Source organism: Mchenga conophoros, linkage group LG13, assembly GCF_057382185.1.
Source record: "Mchenga conophoros isolate Kocher_MC1m ecotype Shallow Benthic linkage group LG13, M_conophoros_male_GT1.1, whole genome shotgun sequence".
Classification (NCBI taxonomy): Eukaryota; Metazoa; Chordata; class Actinopteri; order Cichliformes; family Cichlidae; genus Mchenga; species Mchenga conophoros.
This window is the reverse complement of record NC_140538.1, coordinates 22,087,107-22,106,234: the sequence shown is the minus strand read 5'-3', so window position 1 is coordinate 22,106,234 and position 19,128 is coordinate 22,087,107. Positions and strand designations below refer to the sequence as shown.

At 41.0% G+C, this 19,128-nt stretch overlaps 2 protein-coding genes across 9 annotated transcripts in view; both read left to right on the top strand.

Annotated features, from left to right (window-relative positions):
* The window catches only part of tacc2 (transforming, acidic coiled-coil containing protein 2), a 48,761-nt gene extending 38,880 nt beyond the window's left edge, over positions 1 to 9,881 (top strand). For 2 of the 8 annotated variants that reach the window (XM_085297221.1, XM_085297220.1), the window contains 14 exons: positions 191 to 240; positions 404 to 513; positions 790 to 943; positions 1,362 to 1,508; positions 1,847 to 1,939; positions 2,741 to 2,800; positions 4,401 to 4,430; positions 5,063 to 5,203; positions 5,301 to 5,377; positions 6,330 to 6,373; positions 7,722 to 7,882; positions 7,979 to 8,085; positions 8,770 to 8,890; positions 8,978 to 9,881. In XM_085297221.1, the coding sequence (XP_085153347.1) occupies positions 191 to 240; positions 404 to 513; positions 790 to 943; positions 1,362 to 1,508; positions 1,847 to 1,939; positions 2,741 to 2,800; positions 4,401 to 4,430; positions 5,063 to 5,203; positions 5,301 to 5,377; positions 6,330 to 6,373; positions 7,722 to 7,882; positions 7,979 to 8,085; positions 8,770 to 8,890; positions 8,978 to 9,043 (1,361 nt within the window). In that variant the 3' untranslated portion in view covers positions 9,044 to 9,881. The remainder of the gene's footprint in view (positions 1 to 190; positions 241 to 403; positions 514 to 789; positions 944 to 1,361; positions 1,509 to 1,846; positions 1,940 to 2,740; positions 2,801 to 4,400; positions 4,431 to 5,062; positions 5,204 to 5,300; positions 5,378 to 6,329; positions 6,374 to 7,721; positions 7,883 to 7,978; positions 8,086 to 8,769; positions 8,891 to 8,977) is intronic. The other 6 variants (XM_085297227.1, XM_085297223.1, XM_085297224.1 and 3 more) reach the window with 6 other exon arrangements.
* Positions 9,882 to 13,507: 3,626 nt separating this feature from the next.
* Positions 13,508 to 17,421, top strand: ly6pge (lymphocyte antigen 6 family member pge). Its single transcript, XM_085243246.1, has 3 exons — positions 13,508 to 14,044; positions 15,457 to 15,573; positions 16,203 to 17,421. The coding sequence occupies exons 1-3, from the start codon at positions 13,984 to 13,986 to the stop codon at positions 16,388 to 16,390; spliced, it is 366 nt and encodes a 121-aa protein (XP_085099372.1). The 5' UTR covers positions 13,508 to 13,983; the 3' UTR covers positions 16,391 to 17,421.
* Positions 17,422 to 19,128: the final 1,707 nt, after the last annotated feature.

Genomic DNA, 19,128 nt, shown 5'->3' with positions numbered 1-19,128 from the left:
CCCTCTGACCTTACGCAAGAGCCAACGCTTCCCAGAGGCTATCTGGTTCACCCCATCTGGGTCAGAGATGGGAAAACAAACAGCCCTGCTTCGTCCTCTGAACTCGTCAAACCAGAGCTCAGCACACCACTGATGCGTCTCTTCATTTTGTTTACTGTATCTAATGCTTTGTTTTGCCTTTCCCTCTCAGTACAAGACTATGAAATTGAGTACATGGAGAAGATTGGCTCCTCTTCCCCAGTGAGTATTTAATATTACAGAGAGATTGTATTTGAGCTTGTCTTATGGTCACTACTTTTAGTATTTATAGCATTTATTTTACATTGTTTGTGTGCTATATGATATTTTAGCTTTTAAAAGTAGATAGTCTTCGTTCTTGTTTTTAACCTTGTGTGTCTTTTAGCCTCCGTCTGCAAAGAAGCCATCTTTGTACTTGAAGTTGGACTCAGTATCTGACAACTTAACCAAAAATACATGTGCGCATGGATCTGAACCCAGCTCCCCCTGCACAGGGTAAAATAGTTTACTTGTTACGCTTGCAACTTTGTTTCTTTGCTGTACTACGTAATGGTTTTGTTAACGTATACTATGTGAGTTTTACACTGCATTTTTAAGTCCCTTTCTTATTCTCGTGTGTGCTAAGTGTACACCACAAATAATGTATAATGTATTCGTTTCAGCTCCTTCAGCAATATTTTCATTAATGCTGTCGTCCATCATCTGCGATGCATTACATGCCGTGCCTTTCCCCGCCTCATCTCCTGTTGGGTTTTTCCTCATTCTGTGCAGGAGTTTTGAAGAGATGGAGGCCCAGATTACAGCAGGTATGAAGACACCGGTGCTCAGCTCCCGGCCTGGCCCCGAGGGCTCTGCTGCAGACAAGGGCAGGAAGAGAGAAAGCGAGGTGCTCAGTCGAACACAGAGCACCGAGATGGAGGAGCAGGTAAGTCAAGTGCCTTTGCGGACATTTAATTACAGTTAATTTGTTGTGCATAAATGTAATTTACACTCATGTCTAGTCATTACCATTTAAGGGGAAACTGTCATGTTTTTTGATTTCGGAGCATTTGCACCATGCTGTTGTTTAGTCACAAGGGGGAGACAGTGCCACGCTGTAAATGCTTTGTCATAGGCTGTGACTCAGCCCTCCAAAGTGAACACCATCAGTCACAGGGATTCTTATTAAATCCTTGTCACTGATAATGAAAAGCCAGTCAGTCACACTAGGTTCCCAGCTCAGATTCAGCAAACCACCTCCCAATGCTGCCACTCAAAAAAAAATCTCAGCGCTTGCTTTGCCATGCTGTCCCCCTGCCCCCTCCTCCCTCCCCTTCTGCCTATACCTCCTGGTGCCCTTGAAGCCCTCTAGCCAGGGCCCCGTGGAGGCACTTGCGCCAGCCCTGGCCATGCCCCTGTTAGACAGGCTGTCTGAGTGTGACGACCCCCTGCAGTACCTGGAGCCTGACCTGGCTGAGACCAACCCCACAGCATTCGCCCAAAAACTGCAGGTGTGTTGAGAAACCACACAAGACCCTACTTGATAAATTTGCCGACCCATATTTGGGCCTTGATATTTGTCTCTGTGTGTGTTTTTGTACAAAACATTATTCCCCGTTGTGTCACTGTGTTACATCCTGCCTTTTCATTTTCCCATTTTTTCCTCCTCCTCCTCCATAAGTTGCAGGGTTTTTTTTAGCTTGCTGGGTAAAATAGATTACTGGTGCATAAAATGTAGATGGCAGATCAACTCAAATTTCATGTGTTTCCCTCTTACTCTGTCATTCTTGGGCTGCAACCTCTCCTCCCTTACCACTGAAATTCGGCCCTCCCAATGTGTGCGGCCAAGGAGGAGCTGGTGCTTGCTGCCCTGAGGATAGAGGCTCTGCAGGTAGCCAAAAACATCTCTCAGTGCCCCTCCCTCTCCACTGTAACCCCCCAGGTACTGCGCTGAGTCAGCCTGCACCTGCTGTATGCAAGTGTGTGTGTGGGTGAACAAGTGTGTTTGCAAGAGCAAAAGATGCATCTTGAATGAGGGATTAGCGAAACGCAGGTGTGTGTGAAATGCACATGTGTGTGACTGTGTGTGCGTGTGTGTGTGTGTGTGTGTGTGTGTGTGTGTGTGTGTGTGTGTGCATGAGTGTGTCTCAGCCTGCCTCTCCCTCCCCTTAAACACACCATTTTGAGTGTGACTGTGAATCCATGGCCTTATCAACATGGTGGCTGTACAGCTGCATCCACAGTCCCGCCACCTTCCGCGTCCCCACATTGGACTCTAACATGGCTTGATGCGTCCCAGCTCCCACCCTGACTACCAGCGAGCTCCATTAAGCCTTAGGAACCAAGTGCTGTGTCTTAGTCCCTTGCCTTTGTGATGCATGTTGGGCAACATGCATGTTGCCTGTTTCATGAGAAACTTACGTCAGCATGAATGTGACTGGGAATGTCTCACATTAGACTCGGCAGCTGAGGAGTTACATATTACGGTGCAGATCTGTTGACGTTTCATGATCACCTCCCCAAATCCCAGGTCACATTCTTGTTTTGTGATTTGGTCCATCTATTTGACTAACAGTACTAACAAAACAGCGTTAGGCAGGGTAAGTAGTACCTGGGAATTTGCTGGTCCAAATTCTGAGGCAGGTGCTGAACTTAAACTCTTGCAAGAGTTGGAGCAGGGCACGCACTTCCCACCTACGTCTTTCCTTCCATGTCTCATTCTGTTGTCCCACGCATTTTACAGTCTCGTCTCAAGAAACCCAGTACTCGCCGGTGGAATATCAACGGTTCACCCTTACTCAAAGTAAGCGCAACATAGTTCCCCCTGTGATGTGTTCACGTCCACCCATAGCGCAGTCCAAGTACTTCATTATAAACACATAGTTTTAATGGCTCAGTATGTCAGCAGACCAGTTTAATGTCCTGAATATAAGCTTTAAAGGTGATTAAAGGTGTTCACATCTGCACTGGTTAAGAATTATAGCTTACTTTTTTGTAAAACCAAGATAAGGGCGATAAACGCTATTATTCATAGAGTTTGAAGGTAATTGCACTCCAATTATAGCTGAAATTCAGCACTTTAGCCTCTTAGTAATGGACTGTGAAGCCAAAACTGTCATCCAAATTCTTGCAGACTCCACTAGATTGTCTAGTCTAATAGATCCATAAGTTACAGAGAGTCCATTAATTTGCTGCCTACCAAAAGCTCTTTGTGAGCTGTTATGTGCAGTTACAGCTATGTAGTATGTTTGTTGTAGCCTTTGTGCATCTAATAATCAGTCCTCTCTGTCTTTGGGGGATGTGGCTTCGACTTGTGTTTTTGGGTCTTTTTTGTTAGCATTAAATCTACAATTAAGGCATTTCGTGTAAAGAGAGGTTAGATTTCAGTGTGCTCACCTTGTCTGTGTCTGAAATTGCGTACTAATGTGTTATTTATTATGCTGATATCATGTGTGTGTTTTTTAGCCAGTCCAAAACATCTTTGCATTACCTGTAGTACATGTAGTATATTACATGTAGTACCTGACGTGCAGACTGTTTCTGGAGGATTATTAGAGCGTGCCAGCAGAAAACACATCTCACAACATAACAGACATTGCTCAGTGATGAGTAAGGCAGCAGAAATTAAACAATCCAGTTTATTTTCCTTTTTCTATTTTTTAGTCATTACTTTGTGCATCTCAGCTGAGGTTGGGTTACCATGGTAACTCATCTCCAACTTGAAACCTGGCTCTCACTTCAGTAGATAAACAACAGTGAACATTTTGAGTGTTTAGTTCATGGCATTTGGCATGGTATTTCAGGTGCATCATTGAGGCTTTATAGACGTGAGTCTTTCCTCGCAAAACAAATACAAAGCAGGTTATCGTTAAAAATCTGAATCCTGCATGTTTTGTCCCATGCAGTACAGTCAGTGCTGTTAATGAAAAGTCTGTGACATTTGCCTGAAGTACTACTAAACGAAAAAAGCTCTTTATTTAACATGTGATTCAGGATGATTTACTAAAAGGGGCTTTTTGTTAGCGGATTCTTGCTGCAGCTTTACCAAAGAACCACAGGTTTGATTTGTTTCCTTAAAGTCTCTGAACCTGAACCTTTCTGTATTGGTAGATAAAAACCTAATCAGTATCTGACTGATGTTTGTTGTTATATGTACTTGACCGTTTCTGTTCAGAGAAGTAATGCAATTAGCTGTACAGCCGGACCAAACACTTAACTCTTTCCAAAGTAGCGGTAGACCTCTCCTTGTCTCCTGTGACCCCCCATCATCAAATCCTCCTGTAATCCCTATCTACCAAGGATAGCTAAATCCTTTTCAGAGTTTTCAGGGACCCAAACGTGGTACTAGAACAACTGTATTTTAATATGATAAAGTGAGGAGGCTTTTATTTATTTTGTCATAGGTTGCAACGGACACTTGGAGATGCATTTGGGTTTGTAGTGTCTATACTTTAGATCCAAAGTCTGACTCTTTCTAATGATTAACCCTGAAGATTTTCTGATTCACCTTAGCCCTCATCACATTACAGTCTCTGTAGCTGTAAAAAAATGAGTTAAATCCTGTGATTCTAGGAACAACGGGTAAGACCTGTTAACTATGCTCTAACATGCTTTAACATTAGACTAACATATCTATCCCTTGCTGCCCAATCTGCCCCCCCCCTAACCTCCCTCTCCTGTATACTATCAGCTGCTGCCCACCTTCCCCTCTGTCTTGCTTGGACCCAATCACATTCAAGCTCTTTCAATGAGCAGTTGACCAGGACTGCTCGGCTGGGGCCAGCATCAGCCAATAACACGGCTAATACTGTGGCAATGAAGACTGTTTCATCCAATCATGTAGCAGCTGACCAAGTCTTCAAGAACATCCCTGGCTTGCCTCATTTTGTATTGTTTTTGCTGTGTGGCACATTTTGATATAGTTTGACGCTGCCTAGCAGTTTGGTTCAGTCCAGAATGTGCGAGTGACCCTGAGGGCGAGGGTGTCCTGCGGTTGCCACAGCCTCGTTGGTAACAGGTTATGTTTGCGTTCCTTTCTCTCCTCTCCTTTGCTTTCCGGAAGCAGCACAGAGACGTGTCATCTTCACTAGAGAGTGGCGTGTCCAAGAACTCGCTGTACTCCAGGACCACGGCCAGCTACATCGAAGGGGAGAGTCCCCACTTGCCCAGAGAACTGGACCACTCTTTGGGAATTGCACGAGAGGAGGTGCCCTGAAAATATTTCTTGTTCCTCCGTAAGTCATTGTTTGTTCCTTTAAGTCTGCATCTCACATTTAATGAAATGATTTTGTCTCCATCCTCAGATTGTGACAAAGGAGAAAGAAGTGCTGGAGTGGCAGAGGAAGTATGAAGACAGTCGACAGGAAGTGGTGGAGATGAGGTAAGAAGAGACACCTTGGGTTGTTATCGCTTTCATACACCAGGATCCCACACGCAGACACTGAAGCATGAATCTAACACCTAGCTGTGTTTCGGACTCTGCCCATTATCAACCGCCGAACCTCTCAAGCGGTTTATCTCGCTTAAGGTGTCAGACAAGGCCATGATTAACGGGAGACTGGATAGCCATTTAAAAAAATCAACACCTCGTCCTGTTGGCAAGGAGTAGAGATAAATAGATGGAGATCATGTGATGTAAATGTAGAGGTTTTACTGTTAAAAAGTTATATGTGAGAAAATATCCTAGGTTATGCTCAACTGAGCTCGTAACTAGCAGTAGCTACACTTGTTTCATGATGATCAGTCTAGGTTAAATTCATAGCTTCCAATTGGGGTTTTGGGAAAGATGTACAGTAAAGAAACTTTACTGTGTGTCAGCAGGTGGCGGGTGTCAGCTGTCTGCTGCTCAGTTAGTGTGGATAAGTCGGAGCTTACTTCATTTGAATGATTAGACTTTGGATAAGGAGAGGCTAAGAGGCTAAGGGGAAGGCATGGCTAATCTATCCTCTTACCTCTGGAAACTTGCTTTTAAAAAGACGAAGCTTCGTACTGGGTCCTGTTGCTTTTCTACTAGTTGTGTCGAGACACTTCAAACAACAGAAATTCAATTTGATTTTGAAAAGTTGTGCAGTAAATTTTGGAGCTAATTCAAAGCAAATTCTCCATTTCCTCTAAATACGGCGCATTTACTGTAAACCTGGACGGCGATAAGTAGCTTACAGGTGTTTGCTGGAAGGGTTCGAGCAACAGGCGGGTGGTGCAGGGCTGCACATGTCAGAGGGAGAGATGGGAATTTTTGGAAAAAATAGACTTCTTGGTATTCGATGTGAGGAGTCTTCTTTTTTGACTTTTTATGTGACATATACTGAAGATTTGCAACTTCTCATCCACAGGAGAATTGTAGCTGAGTATGAGAAGACAATTGCCCAGATGATAGGTGAGTTCACGTAACCATAAGCACGCAAATTTCATTTTAAAGCTGCTATTTTTGTTTCCCGTACTCTTCCACTTTATTTTACTCTTGTTCATTTGCAAACTGATCTGCTATAAGGTCCTTGTGAGGCCTTACCCAGTGCTACTGATCACAGATATTTGAATCTTATTTGAATTTTTTTTCTGTCCTTTGCAAAATTTCGCTTTTCTCTGTGTTTGCTTTCATATTTGAATGACGTGAACTGAATCCTCATGTCAGTGGAGGGGACAGCACTCTCCTTTGCCCGCTCTTGTTCAGCTTCTCTGGACTCATTAAATTTCACCGCAGGCTCACACTCCTGCATTATTCCTGCTCTCACCCACATCTTCCTTTCCACCTTTGAACATCCCCGAAGATTTGATTTTTTTTCTTTCACTGCGACCGGCTTTTTCTTTTTCCTACTCTCATTAAAGCACTGTCGCACACAGGAACAGTCTGCCTCTGCTAATGTCTAACACTCGGCTCTGTCACGTGTCTTGCCCTCCCAGCTTGACTTAACACAGTCCCTTCTTTTCTGTTCTGCTCCCATCTTTGCCCCCCTTACTATTTGATAACCCTGACAGGCATGCCAGGTGAGTAACGAGGAATTGTCTTTCATTTGTTTGTGTCAGCTCGCATCTCTCCATCTGTCCATCAGAGAGGGGAGCAGCTGTGCTCAATTTCTTCATCTCATTCAGAGCCATTCATTCATTTGTTTGGTTTTTGGGGGGGGTTTGGCTTTCACCCTGCAGGCTGAGACTAGTTTTTAAAAGAGAGACAGGACTGAATCTAATGAGTTTTAAAAAATGACTTTGTTGTTGTTATTGTTCATGTAAAGTACAATATTATACATATTCAGTCAGATGTAATACACACTGTAAATCTGTACATGAACACGTGCACTTCACCCATGACTGGCGATGGCTGTGAAGTCATTCATGCAGATTTGGTGAGTTAACCGAGTTGCTCATCGATGGGAAATGAAAGGGATATTTGTAGGCTGAAATAGTGTAGGCACATTGATATTTAACACTGAAAGGTCTTGAGGCCACTCTGATGTTTCTCCTCTGTTTTTCTTTTCTCATTGTTCAGCTTTTTGTGTTTTGCATGCTACACTGGTTTATCAGAAATCCTCATATAGTGCAGTAAAACATCTTGTTGAATCATACTACCACAAATACATTTAGATATATTGTGAAAAATGTCAGAGAAGTCTTTTGTGTGTGTGTGTTTGTGTGCTGATTGGGGTCTTTTAACAGTATTTTTACCCATAACAGCAGTTTCTTCACCTAGTAGACTCTTTATCTGCATCCTCTCTATGTGTGTCCATCAGAGGATGACCAGAAAGAGAAATCTCTTTCCCATCACACCATCCAGCAGCTCATCATGGAGAAGGACCAGGCACTGGCCGACCTTAACTCTGTGGAGAAGTCTCTTGCCGATCTCTTCCGTCGTTATGAGAAGATGAAAGATGTGCTGGAGGGCTTTCGCAAAGTAACACAATTTATTCCCAGGTTTTTATCAATATGAACATCTCGGTTGGTCATCTCAGATTTTTTTTACTTGCCCCCTTGTGTCACCCACATACAGAATGAAGAGGTATTGAAGAAATGCGCTCAGGAGTATCTTTCAAGGGTTCGCAAGGAGGAACAGCGATATCAAGCCCTGAAAATTCATGCAGAGGAGAAACTAGACCGGTGAGTCTGTGCATATTCTTATTATGTCACATTTTCTGCAATAACTGTGTTATTTTCGCCACCACACTATCTACACTGTAAATGCAGTAAATGTAGTACAGTAATGCAGTGTCTTATGTGAATGCAAGTAAATGCTGGTGCTTTTTAAAGCTGCTAATTTTTTCACTATGTGCATTTCAGTTTTTCTTACTTCCTGAGCACAAAAGCTCATGAACAATATAAATTTTTGACTTCAAATACTTTGGTTTAAATGCTTATTTCAGTTCTTTGTAGTCATATTTTATTTATTTATTTTTTCTCGATATGTGATGTGATTTCTAGCGTTTGTGGGACTGAGAACAGTGTTGAAGTTTAGCTAGCAGTGAGTCTCCATAACATTGGTACTTTCCTGTACCAAAAACTGTTCTTTAAGTGTACAGCATAACTTATTGTCTGAGCTGAATTATGTTTGTATATGAGTCAGTGTAATTGGAAACAAGTCTAGCTAGCTAGCTAGCAATGAGTCTAGCTAACATTGCTAGCTGAAGCTAAACCAGTATTTACAGTGGCTCGTATCGAAACATATTTCTATAGATTACATATGATCCATATTAACTCTTTGTTGACTTTTATTTGCTTTTTAGATTTTATAGGCTTTTGTGAGTTGCGAAGAGGTGATTTCTTGTATCATTTGTGTGCCTCCAGGGCCAACGCAGAGATAGCTCAGGTGCGGGCCAAGGCCAAGCAGGAGCAAGCTGCCTCTCAGGCCAGTCTGAGGAAGGAGCAGATGAAGGTGGACTCTCTGGAACGCACTTTAGAGCAGAAGGTCAGTTTTAGGATATAAGAAGATATTAAATTAAAATTTTCTAAAGTTATCCAAGTGTATAATTTTTTGTTGCTAACTGTTTTACAGAATAAAGAGATCGAGGAGTTAACAAAGATCTGTGATGAACTAATTGCTAAGATGGGGAAGAGTTAGCAGGCCACATCACAATGAAGCCAAGCAGAAAATGAAGAGAAGCACTCCTTCTCAAATTGATGGACCTCTAAGACCAAAGTGGTCTTGGGGTTGTATTTCCTACTGACCATGTGTATACATCATCCACAGGATTGGCTTCCTCCTAATTACTCTGTATATTTTTGATGTTTCAGTGTATCGTACTGTATCAGGGGGTCTGCTTTCAAGTTTTATCATATCACTAATGAGTATGCCTGTGTGCGCGAGTGCGTGTATGATAATGAGAAAGTGCAAGCATTGTTTATGGGTTAAATTATCTATTATGATGTTGCCATGACAGCCACTGAGGGAGAAGACTGTTTACCCACTCCTGTTATTGTCTCCTCTTAATAAAGAGAAAGATAGACTTTGAAGATGAGAACCAGATTGTTAGAGTTATCCATAAAATGGTGATGCACCACTAAGAGAATACAAGCGATCACTATAGATTCTTGCATGTGAGAGATAAAGAAGAACTTGTAATGTTAATGTTTGTATATACTGTAGGAAACAACAAGACTTGTGCATTTTTGATAGTTATTCTGTTGTCTTCAGCCACTCCCCTCACATAACATTGTAGATATTTGTCATACTTGTCATAGCTTTTTTGATGAAATTGTGGAACTTTATTTTTGGGATTTTATTTTGATAAAAAGCAAACTAATTGTGACTGTGTTCAGTTGTGACCAGAAGTAATTTAATTTTGGATGAACCTGTCCTAGTCCTGCAATGGTTGTTTGTCACACTGAGGAATAACTTCTCTGCACAGCTACTGTACAGCATCTGCTTACAAAGTGCAATAAAAGATGGCAATACAGCATGCTGAGTTTAATTTGGTTCTTTTTTCTCATTTCCCCCCCATTTTTACATCTTTTATATTCCTCTATGTGATATCCACCCATCTTAATAGTACCATGTTGTACCCCTTCTTTCCCTTTAGAGATTTTGGCCCATATTGACATGACAACATCACACAGTTGCCTCAGATTTGGTGGCTGCACATCCATGATGTGCTTCCAATAACACCACATCCCAAAGGTGCCCTACTGATTTAGATCTAGTGACTGGAGGCTATTTAGGGACAAATGGCACATTATCATGTTGGGAACAGGAGAAGAAGTTTACACTGTGCTCATAAACATGGTCATAAACATGATCTACATGGTAAGCGGGAAGTAGTCAGGCTTGAGTGTTTAGTAAGGTGGTAGGTAAGCAGACACAGCAGAGATTTTGGATTCCCAGTGAGCTCTGTTATACGTGAAACATAAACCAAACCTCCCCCAAATTAACTAAAAAAACAAAAAGCACATGGAATAGGACTAGCCCCCAATCATAATGTCATGCATACAGTGCCCTGCAATTAACACTATTAGAATATGCTGCATGCAAACATATCCAACTCTTTTCACTATAGTGAACTTCAATTCAAATCATGTACACTTTACAAATTTACTTTCAAATTCAAAAGAATTAGTTGAATGACTTGTTGTAATGCTTAAGAATAAATCAGATTGAATACTCACAGATTTGATAACTGTGGACCCCATAGTTATCAAATCTGAGACACAGTATCAATCATGTTGATTACAACTTTCCAGAAAGTTGAGAAAATACTTAAATTAGTAAAGCAGGGAAGAGGTGAAAGATGCACAACATTGTTTTAGCCTCTTAACCATTTAGAGGCAGTCCACCAAATTATAAAGCAATTAAGTAAGTAGTAGCATTCAGCAGACACATAACAATCACAATGCTACTCCATGCACGCTGGACAAGAAGCAAGCTGGTAAGAGAGCTGCTTTTATATCAAGCTTCTCCAGTTTATACAAACCCTCGCTTTGTGCAGGCTCATCACAGGGCATCATTTTTTTTTATTTTAATTTTGCTAAACTTTAGTTTTTCCTCCTAACTTCTGGCAATCTGCTCACTTTGTTCTTCTCTCAGTCGTCACTCTCTTCACGCTCCTCTTTTGCACCTAAAATCACATATAAACATATTATATTTATCAATAAATTGCCATAAAAATAATTTAAGTTAAATGATTCTAATTGCAGGCTGGGGATGTGTGTTTGATGACGTCACTTTGACTTATTACCTTGACTTTAACTGCATCCACTGTCCATACGTCCATTGTGTTTCATTTTGCTGTGTCTCCTTCTCTTCCTGTCTCTGTCTTTGTGTTGTAATCCAAAAGGTCAAAGTAAAAGTGAAACCGAATTTATAACCTCAATAACGTTTAGAACTACACTCAAACTGAATGTGGGGTGCTGCTGGCCATGTACAGGAACATCCATCTAAGTTGCTCTCACCTGGATCTGAAGCTGTACTGTAATCAAACACAGAAGCCTAATTCGACCAGAATAGGCAACTTTAACGAAACTAGACAGTAAATATCGGCTCCTTGCCTGGCAACTAGTGATAGTGCCAGCAGACTAAGAAAGCTAAAATTAGCTAATAATCTCTGGTGAGCTAGCTGATGTTAGCTAATGTTTTGGGTGCTATTTAGAGAGCAAATATATACAAACAGGCACTTTTTAAAGTCACATCAGTGACCCTGTGTTATCAGAAGAAGTTTCCCTTTTGCTTCCTAATGTTTCAGTAACCTGTGTTTTGAGCATACTTGTGTCAGGAAATTATCTCTTCATCTTCTTCTTTCTGCTGCAGCACCACAAATCTTCTCTAATAATGATAAGTCACTGCTAGTGAAGCACACAGATGATGTAAAAAAAAAAAAAAGAATAATAACATGTAATGCTATTGCTACTGTTATGGTTATTTTTAGTGGTGCTTGAGCACTCCTGAAATGGGTTTAAACTTACCAATGGTGGCCATTCTCATATGATCTATGGACTCAACAGGGCACTTTCAACCAAATAAGTTTCGCTCACAGGATATTTTCTCATTTTTGGACCATTCTCTGTAAACTCTGGGGACGGCCGTGTGGGTGATCTACAATTTCTGAAATGCTCAGACCCGACAAATATGGCAGGAGCAGTCATGCTCTGGTCAAAGTCACTTAAATCAACTTTCTTTTGATGCTCATTTGTAACTGCAACAGCTTTTTCCTCACATGAGAAATGCGAGTTTAGACCAGGCAAAAAAAAAAAAAAAAAAAAGTATTATGATGAAATACACTTGCACAGCACTTCTTGTTTTTGAAACTTTTAATTTTTCAAAGATGTAAAATGAGGGATACATATAACTCAGGGTTTGTTTTTGCAATCAGTAAAAGGTATGTGAAGACATGTTGATTAACTATGCTTTGATTAAAGAAAATAGACAAATTTGGGTTCTGCAATAACACGAAATCCCAAAAATAGAGAAGGGGAAAACCATTAGAACTTAAAAACAACCAACAAGAAACATCACAGGGTGGAATAACGAGCACACCAGGAAGTGATAAGAACTGCAGGGCACAACACAGGTCTGAGACTGGGGTAAGTAAACCTGAATACTAAACACACGAGACAAGTGGTTGACGACTTAAAACAGTTAGTAACTTAACAGGAACAACTAACCTAAGGATTAAGGTTAACCACAACACAAGGGAAGTGGAAATTATGACGAAACCTTAAACACTAAACTGAGTGAAACCAATGAATCTTGTTTAAAGAAAAATTATGCAAAGCTCCAAACACTGTGCGAAGGAAGAACAACTCAACAAAAGATAAATCAATCTACACCAGTAACCAGAAATAAATACAAAGGAATATATGATGGGGGAAAACTAAACTGCGGACAGAAGGCATTTGAGTTGTCCAAAATTTAGTCAAGCTTGAAGGTGCTGATTTTGGAGCAAAGGCTTTTTTTTATTGTTCAACACCCTCTTAAATCCATGGTGAAAACTCACCTAATTGTGGGCAGTGGTGCAGGTGTCCCAGCAGTTTCCACTGTATGACAGTCTCAAACCTTCGTTGTTCTTCAGTTGTTCATGAACATCCTTCTTCTTATCTGAGGGTGACAGTTTGGGGCTTCTTCCAGACTTTGACAAAGTGAAAATACATCCAAAAAAAATTTGATACAATTGTTTGAACTGATTATCTTGGAAGATTATCTTAGAAATGGCTCCAAGAGACCTTCAAAGGTTGTCTAGATCTGCAATTCTCCTTCTTAGATCTTCACTTGGACTTTGGGCTCTCCACAGCTCTTACCGGGAGGGTGGCAAGGATGCACCTCCGATGGTCCTCCTTGGGCTCTCGCACTCTGGGTCCTCTGGATGTCTGGGGCCTGGATCTCCTCCATGCGCGCTTCATGCCCTGGGGGACAGGCCTATGGCTCCCTACACCCTCTAGCAGATCATTACATGGAGAAACCTTTTGAATACAAGCACGCTCATCCACACAGGTGTGCACGCAGGTGTACACACAGGTGTTCACTGTTCTGACACAAACTACACCTTTCTTGGCTGCTACCTCAAAGCACATTGAGCGCTGTCAGTCCTGCGTGTTGCACAACAACGTTCATTATTTAGTATTTACTGTTATTTACACTTAGCTGGATTAATGCAATGGTGTTGTGTTTATTATGTCGCTTTTTTGCTTGTTTTCTCTTGATCCGGGAGATTTTTTTTTCTTTTTGTTGTTGCCCCTACCCAACACCTGCCATACGTAAGTACTTTGGCACGACAACCAGCAGGGACAAGAAAGCAAAGAGCCAAACTCAGGATGGGTGTGGCCTCAGCAAACTGTTAATGCGAGAGAGTCAGAATGAAATCCATTATGTGTCCTCTGTCCATCCAGGCTGCAGAAGCAACTGTTGTTGTTTAAGACAGAGTGGTGGGCCCCAGTTGAGGGGCTAGTAATCTCCTGGCTAGTACAGGAAGGAATATCAGCTCATCTGATAGCTCAGATTAAGCTCAGGGGGCTTTAGGAGCAAACAACCTGCTTTTCATTGTGTAGTCGGGACAAGTGAGGACCATCAGCGCCATGAGAGCTGTCCACTATTGTCTGCTGCTTCTGTTTTCCCTGGTCCTGCTAGCAACCACCTGTAAGAACTTTTTCTTCTTTATGCACCTCTGTTTGCTGGTTAACTGTTTGTCCATCTTTCATTTCATCTCGCCTCCTTTCAGATACTGTACGTTTCAACCCTTGCATTATAAATAATAGTTTGTGTTTAGCGTTTAGTGTATTTAATGTGTTCCTGAAGAGTAAGACCGTGTTAAACAAATAACTAAAATGAATGGCTCCACTGTACATTCTGACTTAAGGAGCGTAGATGCTGGACATGATGGACCTACAGTTATTTCTCGGGAAAAACCTGACATGTTTCATAACTTCAGTAGGATCATTAAACATTAAGTCTTTTTACTGACCTTATACTTTATTTATGTCATGTTCACTAATTGCTGTCTGCAGTGATTCTGATGGGTTTCGTGTCGCTTCAGTCCATCACTCTCCACTATACACCCAAGAAGCACGCACTCCCTGCAAATAATCTCTTAATAGGCCTGGAGGCTAATACTTACAGCATGTGTGTAGAGCGACAATGCCGCGGGGATAGATTGGGGCCAACTGCAAACAACAGAAAGTATTTATATACCAACTCAGTATACGTGAGAGCACATGTGCAGAAAACGGGCCGATTATGCAATTTCTTTGTTTCACACGTGCTTTTGTAGCTTCGCTGTTTATTTGTGGTTAGGTTTTGGTAAGTTATTAGATAATTTAGCTGGTTTCATTTTAAAAAAATGCCACATCTTGTTGTATATATGGAAAAAACTTCTCTTTTTAATATCTGTTTCTATCAAAACTTAATGATGACAGACCTATCCGGAGTTGAAGGAGGTTATTTTGATGGCCAGTACAGGAGATATGCTGCTGCAAAGTATGTTTGAAGCTTTTGGTGACTCCAGTTCTGATCCTCTTAGGAAGCAGCCTTAAGTTTGTCTGGAATTTAGGAGATGGATGGAGAGTTTCAAAAGGAAGCCTTTAAGTATTTCAAAGGTCAGTTAGTTTTCAAATAACAGCTCCCTCCTCGGGAGAGCTTTAGAAAGATATTTAAGTGTTTTATGTGCTGAAGTGGGCTCTGAGGCATTAGCTAAAGTTTAGAAAGATGTATTTTTTTAAATGTGTGGGCACTGGTGAAACACTTTGGTTGATTTGGGAAAATTCATATGAAGGAAGTTAATTAATTAGTGCTGTTTCTCTTCATATTCCCTCTGGACCCAGGGAAAGTCACACATTTATAAGCCCTTCATGCACTTGCCAACCTATAGATCCTGTGTAAATATGAATTAGAAATATCTAAGCTTCGGACACTTGTTGGCACTATCCCATGCAATCATCTTCAGTTATCTAAAGCAAACATTTGTGTCCTATGCTGTAGAGGTTTTTCACCCTGACAAGATATGCATGTACAGCTGACTCTTTCTTATATAGTAGCGCTCTGTTCCCTTTCAGGTGAGACTATACGATGTTATACATGCATGGGCTCCAATAACGATGACTGCAACCGACAAGGCTCCAAAGCTTGTCCTGGCTACTCTGATGCCTGTGCTGTAGTGGTGGGCCATGACAGTGAGTCCAACAGTGACAGCGTAGTAGCCTTTCTTTTTACTAGTTTAATTCCAACCTTCCACCAAAAAACTCCATTTGTTTCTCTTGTATATGTGCGTGTGTGTCTTTTTTGTGTGTTAAATAGACGACAGCCTGCTCTCTGTAGACACATCTCGGGCAGCAGGGGGTCTGAGGCTTTTAAGGGAATGAAGAGATTTGCTACTCCTACTCAATGAATGTCCTTAATTAGGACACAATGTGTTCATGGCACCAAGACAGATTTACCAAATCTCAGCCAGCAGATCTTTTTTAAAAAATTTTTTTGGCTGTAGATATGATATTTTTATTTTAATATTTTATAATCAATAAAAATCATTTGGACTAAATTCTTAAAAGGTGGTAGGTTTAGCATTAAACCTGCAACTTGTAATATTTCAGCTGGGAGTTGTTTACTCTAATGCTGTGTTTAAACCTGCATTAAGTGTTTCAATGGTCTGCTGTGATGAAAACAACAACAACAAAGAAATCGCTGAAAGCAAGACTAGCCAGGAGAGTTTCTTAAAGCAACAATTTAGCATCGACTTATATTGATTGGACGATGGCGGACAGCTTCTAAATGAGAGTAACTGGCTTCATTTTCTGTTTGTTAGGTGGCGTGATGAAGTCATGCTCTTACAAGTCCTTCTGCAGCCAGGCCAACAGTCAGGGCTACAGGGCACCAGGTGTCAGAGTTCACTGCTGCTACAGCAATGACTGCAACGTAACAAGCTTCGCCAACCAGCTGCCTGGACTTACCTACTTACTGCTGTTTTCTTCCATTTTCCCACTGCTTTTTTAAGTAGACGACTCAATCAAGCCCGCATGTATCCGACTGCCAAATAACACTGCCAAATTCCATATTCCATGCCATCCTTGTTACCATTTCACTTTGATTTACCTTATTTATCTGCTAGATATGACTGTGTGGATTATATTCACCGTGTTCCACTGAATCTATTAAAAAGTACTCAAGTGAATGTGTCTTTCAATGGATTTCACTAAGCCAATAAGTAGATCCTAAGGGAAGTGCTGAAATAACAGGCAGATATATATATATTTTTCCTGCATTGAAGGGGAAGAAATAGCATTTGAATTTTGAATTTCTCATGTTACTCATCCTGGTTCCATGCAAACCCTATAATTTTTTGAAAGTGCAGGAAAAAAAGAACTAGAGTAAGTTTTTACCAATCATCTGTCAAGATATTACTCCGTGCATCTTTCAGGCTTCACATACCAATACAACCATGAATGTCAATGTAGTGTGTCACGTACAAATGCAGCACTAAGAGTTCACGCCACTGGTGTGTTGTTATATTATTAGCCTTACCTGTCAATCTCATGGCTGAGCTGTGTGAAATATGATGAAAGAATGCTACTCACACACTGAAAAGCCATATAATCCTTTTATATGGTGGTGGCCAGATGTGTTGCTCTGATGAGGTTAATCCATGTTAGAGAAAGGAAGTCTGGCCACACTTTAACAGTGGATGGTGAACAGGTAGATGCTATATAATAACTATCTGTGCTGTCAATTGTGTCATTGCTTTTAATTTTATTACCAGCTTCTTTCCAATTTCATTGTGATGTACATTAAACTGGGCTGTTGATATCTTTATGTATTTTATTTCGATCATTTATTTTAATATAGTTCCTGTGTCTTTCTTTCTTTTTTTTACATTTAAAAAATACAATTTAATCCTCTTTGAAAAAGGGGATTCTTATCCTTTCTGTGTGGTGTATATACTATGTTGTAAATAAATATATATTCAACTACTGAGTGGTACAAATGTCAAATGTAAAGATACATTTATCTTGCAGTAATTCTATAACTACAACCATTAAAAGAAATCTTTTGTGAAAGTCGCTGGGTTAACGTCGTTTTTCTGTTCCCAAATATCAAAACAGAATGAAAACTATCTTCTTTAATCAAGTTGATTTATGTTTTTGTGTTTTTCTAAAAATCCTGCTGATTTCAGCGTCAGACTGAATAACTTAACCTGATTGCTGTGTTTTTGCCTTCATATATTTTTTAAAAGGGTTATTAACTGGCTGGCTTAAGCTCTGTTTCTGACACAACGCTGGTCAAATAATGGATTGTTTGTTGTGAAGCACCTTTTTACTCACTTGCACACTCAAAGGGCTTCCTACAGCAAGTCTCATTCATCCAATCAAACACAAACACTCACTTTCATACAGCCCTTTTATTCATGCCTGAGCACTTTCTAACATTTGTGCACACACTTGCACTCCGATGGATACATCAGAGGTAACTCTGGGTTCAGTATCATGCCCTCGGATGCTTCGGCATGCAAAATGGAAGGGTCGGGACTGAGCCACTGACCTTCTGGTTGGTACACCTGAGCCACAGCTGCCATCATTATTCTTCCATTATTATAACATCACTGACTGTCAATCTCACGCACAGTACCCGAGGAGAAATATGACTTCCTTTTTCAAAGAGCAAAAATGTATTAAACATATGACTGTGTTAATACTGAGAGATCTTTTATTTGACCAAGACTTATTTTGTACAGGAATAACACTCCAGCACTCCAAGGTTCTATGTGAATTTGGCACTAATGCACCATTTACGTGAGGTATTGCATTTAAATGTGTGCTGACACATTTAAATGCACCAAATATTTGCAAACCAAACAGTTGGACACAACAGCTGCTGTAAGATTGATGCTAACACTCTGCATTATGTTCATACGTGGAGAAGCTATAACACTGAAATCTGTTGGACTGATGATTCCCGCTGGTTATAGCAGAGCTTGTTGAAATATAAAGAAACTTCTTGTGTGTTAATATGAATGCTCGTTTATTTCCTAGCTTTGACCACACAGTGAGGGTCACTAGGAGGACAACATGATATAAATCTCTGTATTCATTTGTGTGTGTGCTCACCATAAGTTCCTGCTCTGGTACTTCTCAGTTTCTCCACTGTGGGGCAGTCTGGCCACACTTGTGACTGCAGCCGAAGCCATCGAATATTATTGCAGTTCATATTGACCAACCACGCCTCATGGGTACTGCTGAATCAATAGTGATAATAATTATACTGTTTTATTGCTGTCTGATGGGGACTGTGCTTTATTTAAATGTGAAAACACCCCAAACCCCCCTCACGCTTCCTGCTTTCAAAGACTCACTCTCTTTTTCCGTTATGTTTTTTTCTCTCGTGATGTCCTGCTGCTCTCTCCTTTGACAGGTAGGTGTGAGAGTGTGAACGGATTGCCCCGGTGGGGGATAGACACTGACCCCAAACCGTGAGTCTCCAGGACTGCTCAGCCATAGCATGTTTTGGGTATTCACGTCCACAGAAGGCTAAAAGAGCGGCCCCACGTCAGCCCCCATCAGCTTCATTTGAAAGGCCTCTTTCACCTTAATTAGGATGGGAGGTGAGGGTTTGCCTAAACATGGAGGGCCGATGGAGGGTCAAGAGGTCACGGTGCAGGCGGGCTGGGTGTCCAGTGTTTGTCTTTTCGGACTCATAGTTCACTTCAGAGTGTTCAACATTGTTAAAGTCATGCTTGC

Coding starts and splice junctions, on each gene's coding strand:
- ly6pge (XM_085243246.1), top strand. CDS start 13,984: ATGAGAGCTGTCCACTATTGTCTGCTGCTTCTGTTTTCCCTGGTCCTG. Junction 14,045..15,456: donor GGTCCTGCTAGCAACCACCT/GTAAGAACTTTT, acceptor GTTCCCTTTCAG/GTGAGACTATACGATGTTAT. Junction 15,574..16,202: donor TGTAGTGGTGGGCCATGACA/GTGAGTCCAACA, acceptor TCTGTTTGTTAG/GTGGCGTGATGAAGTCATGC.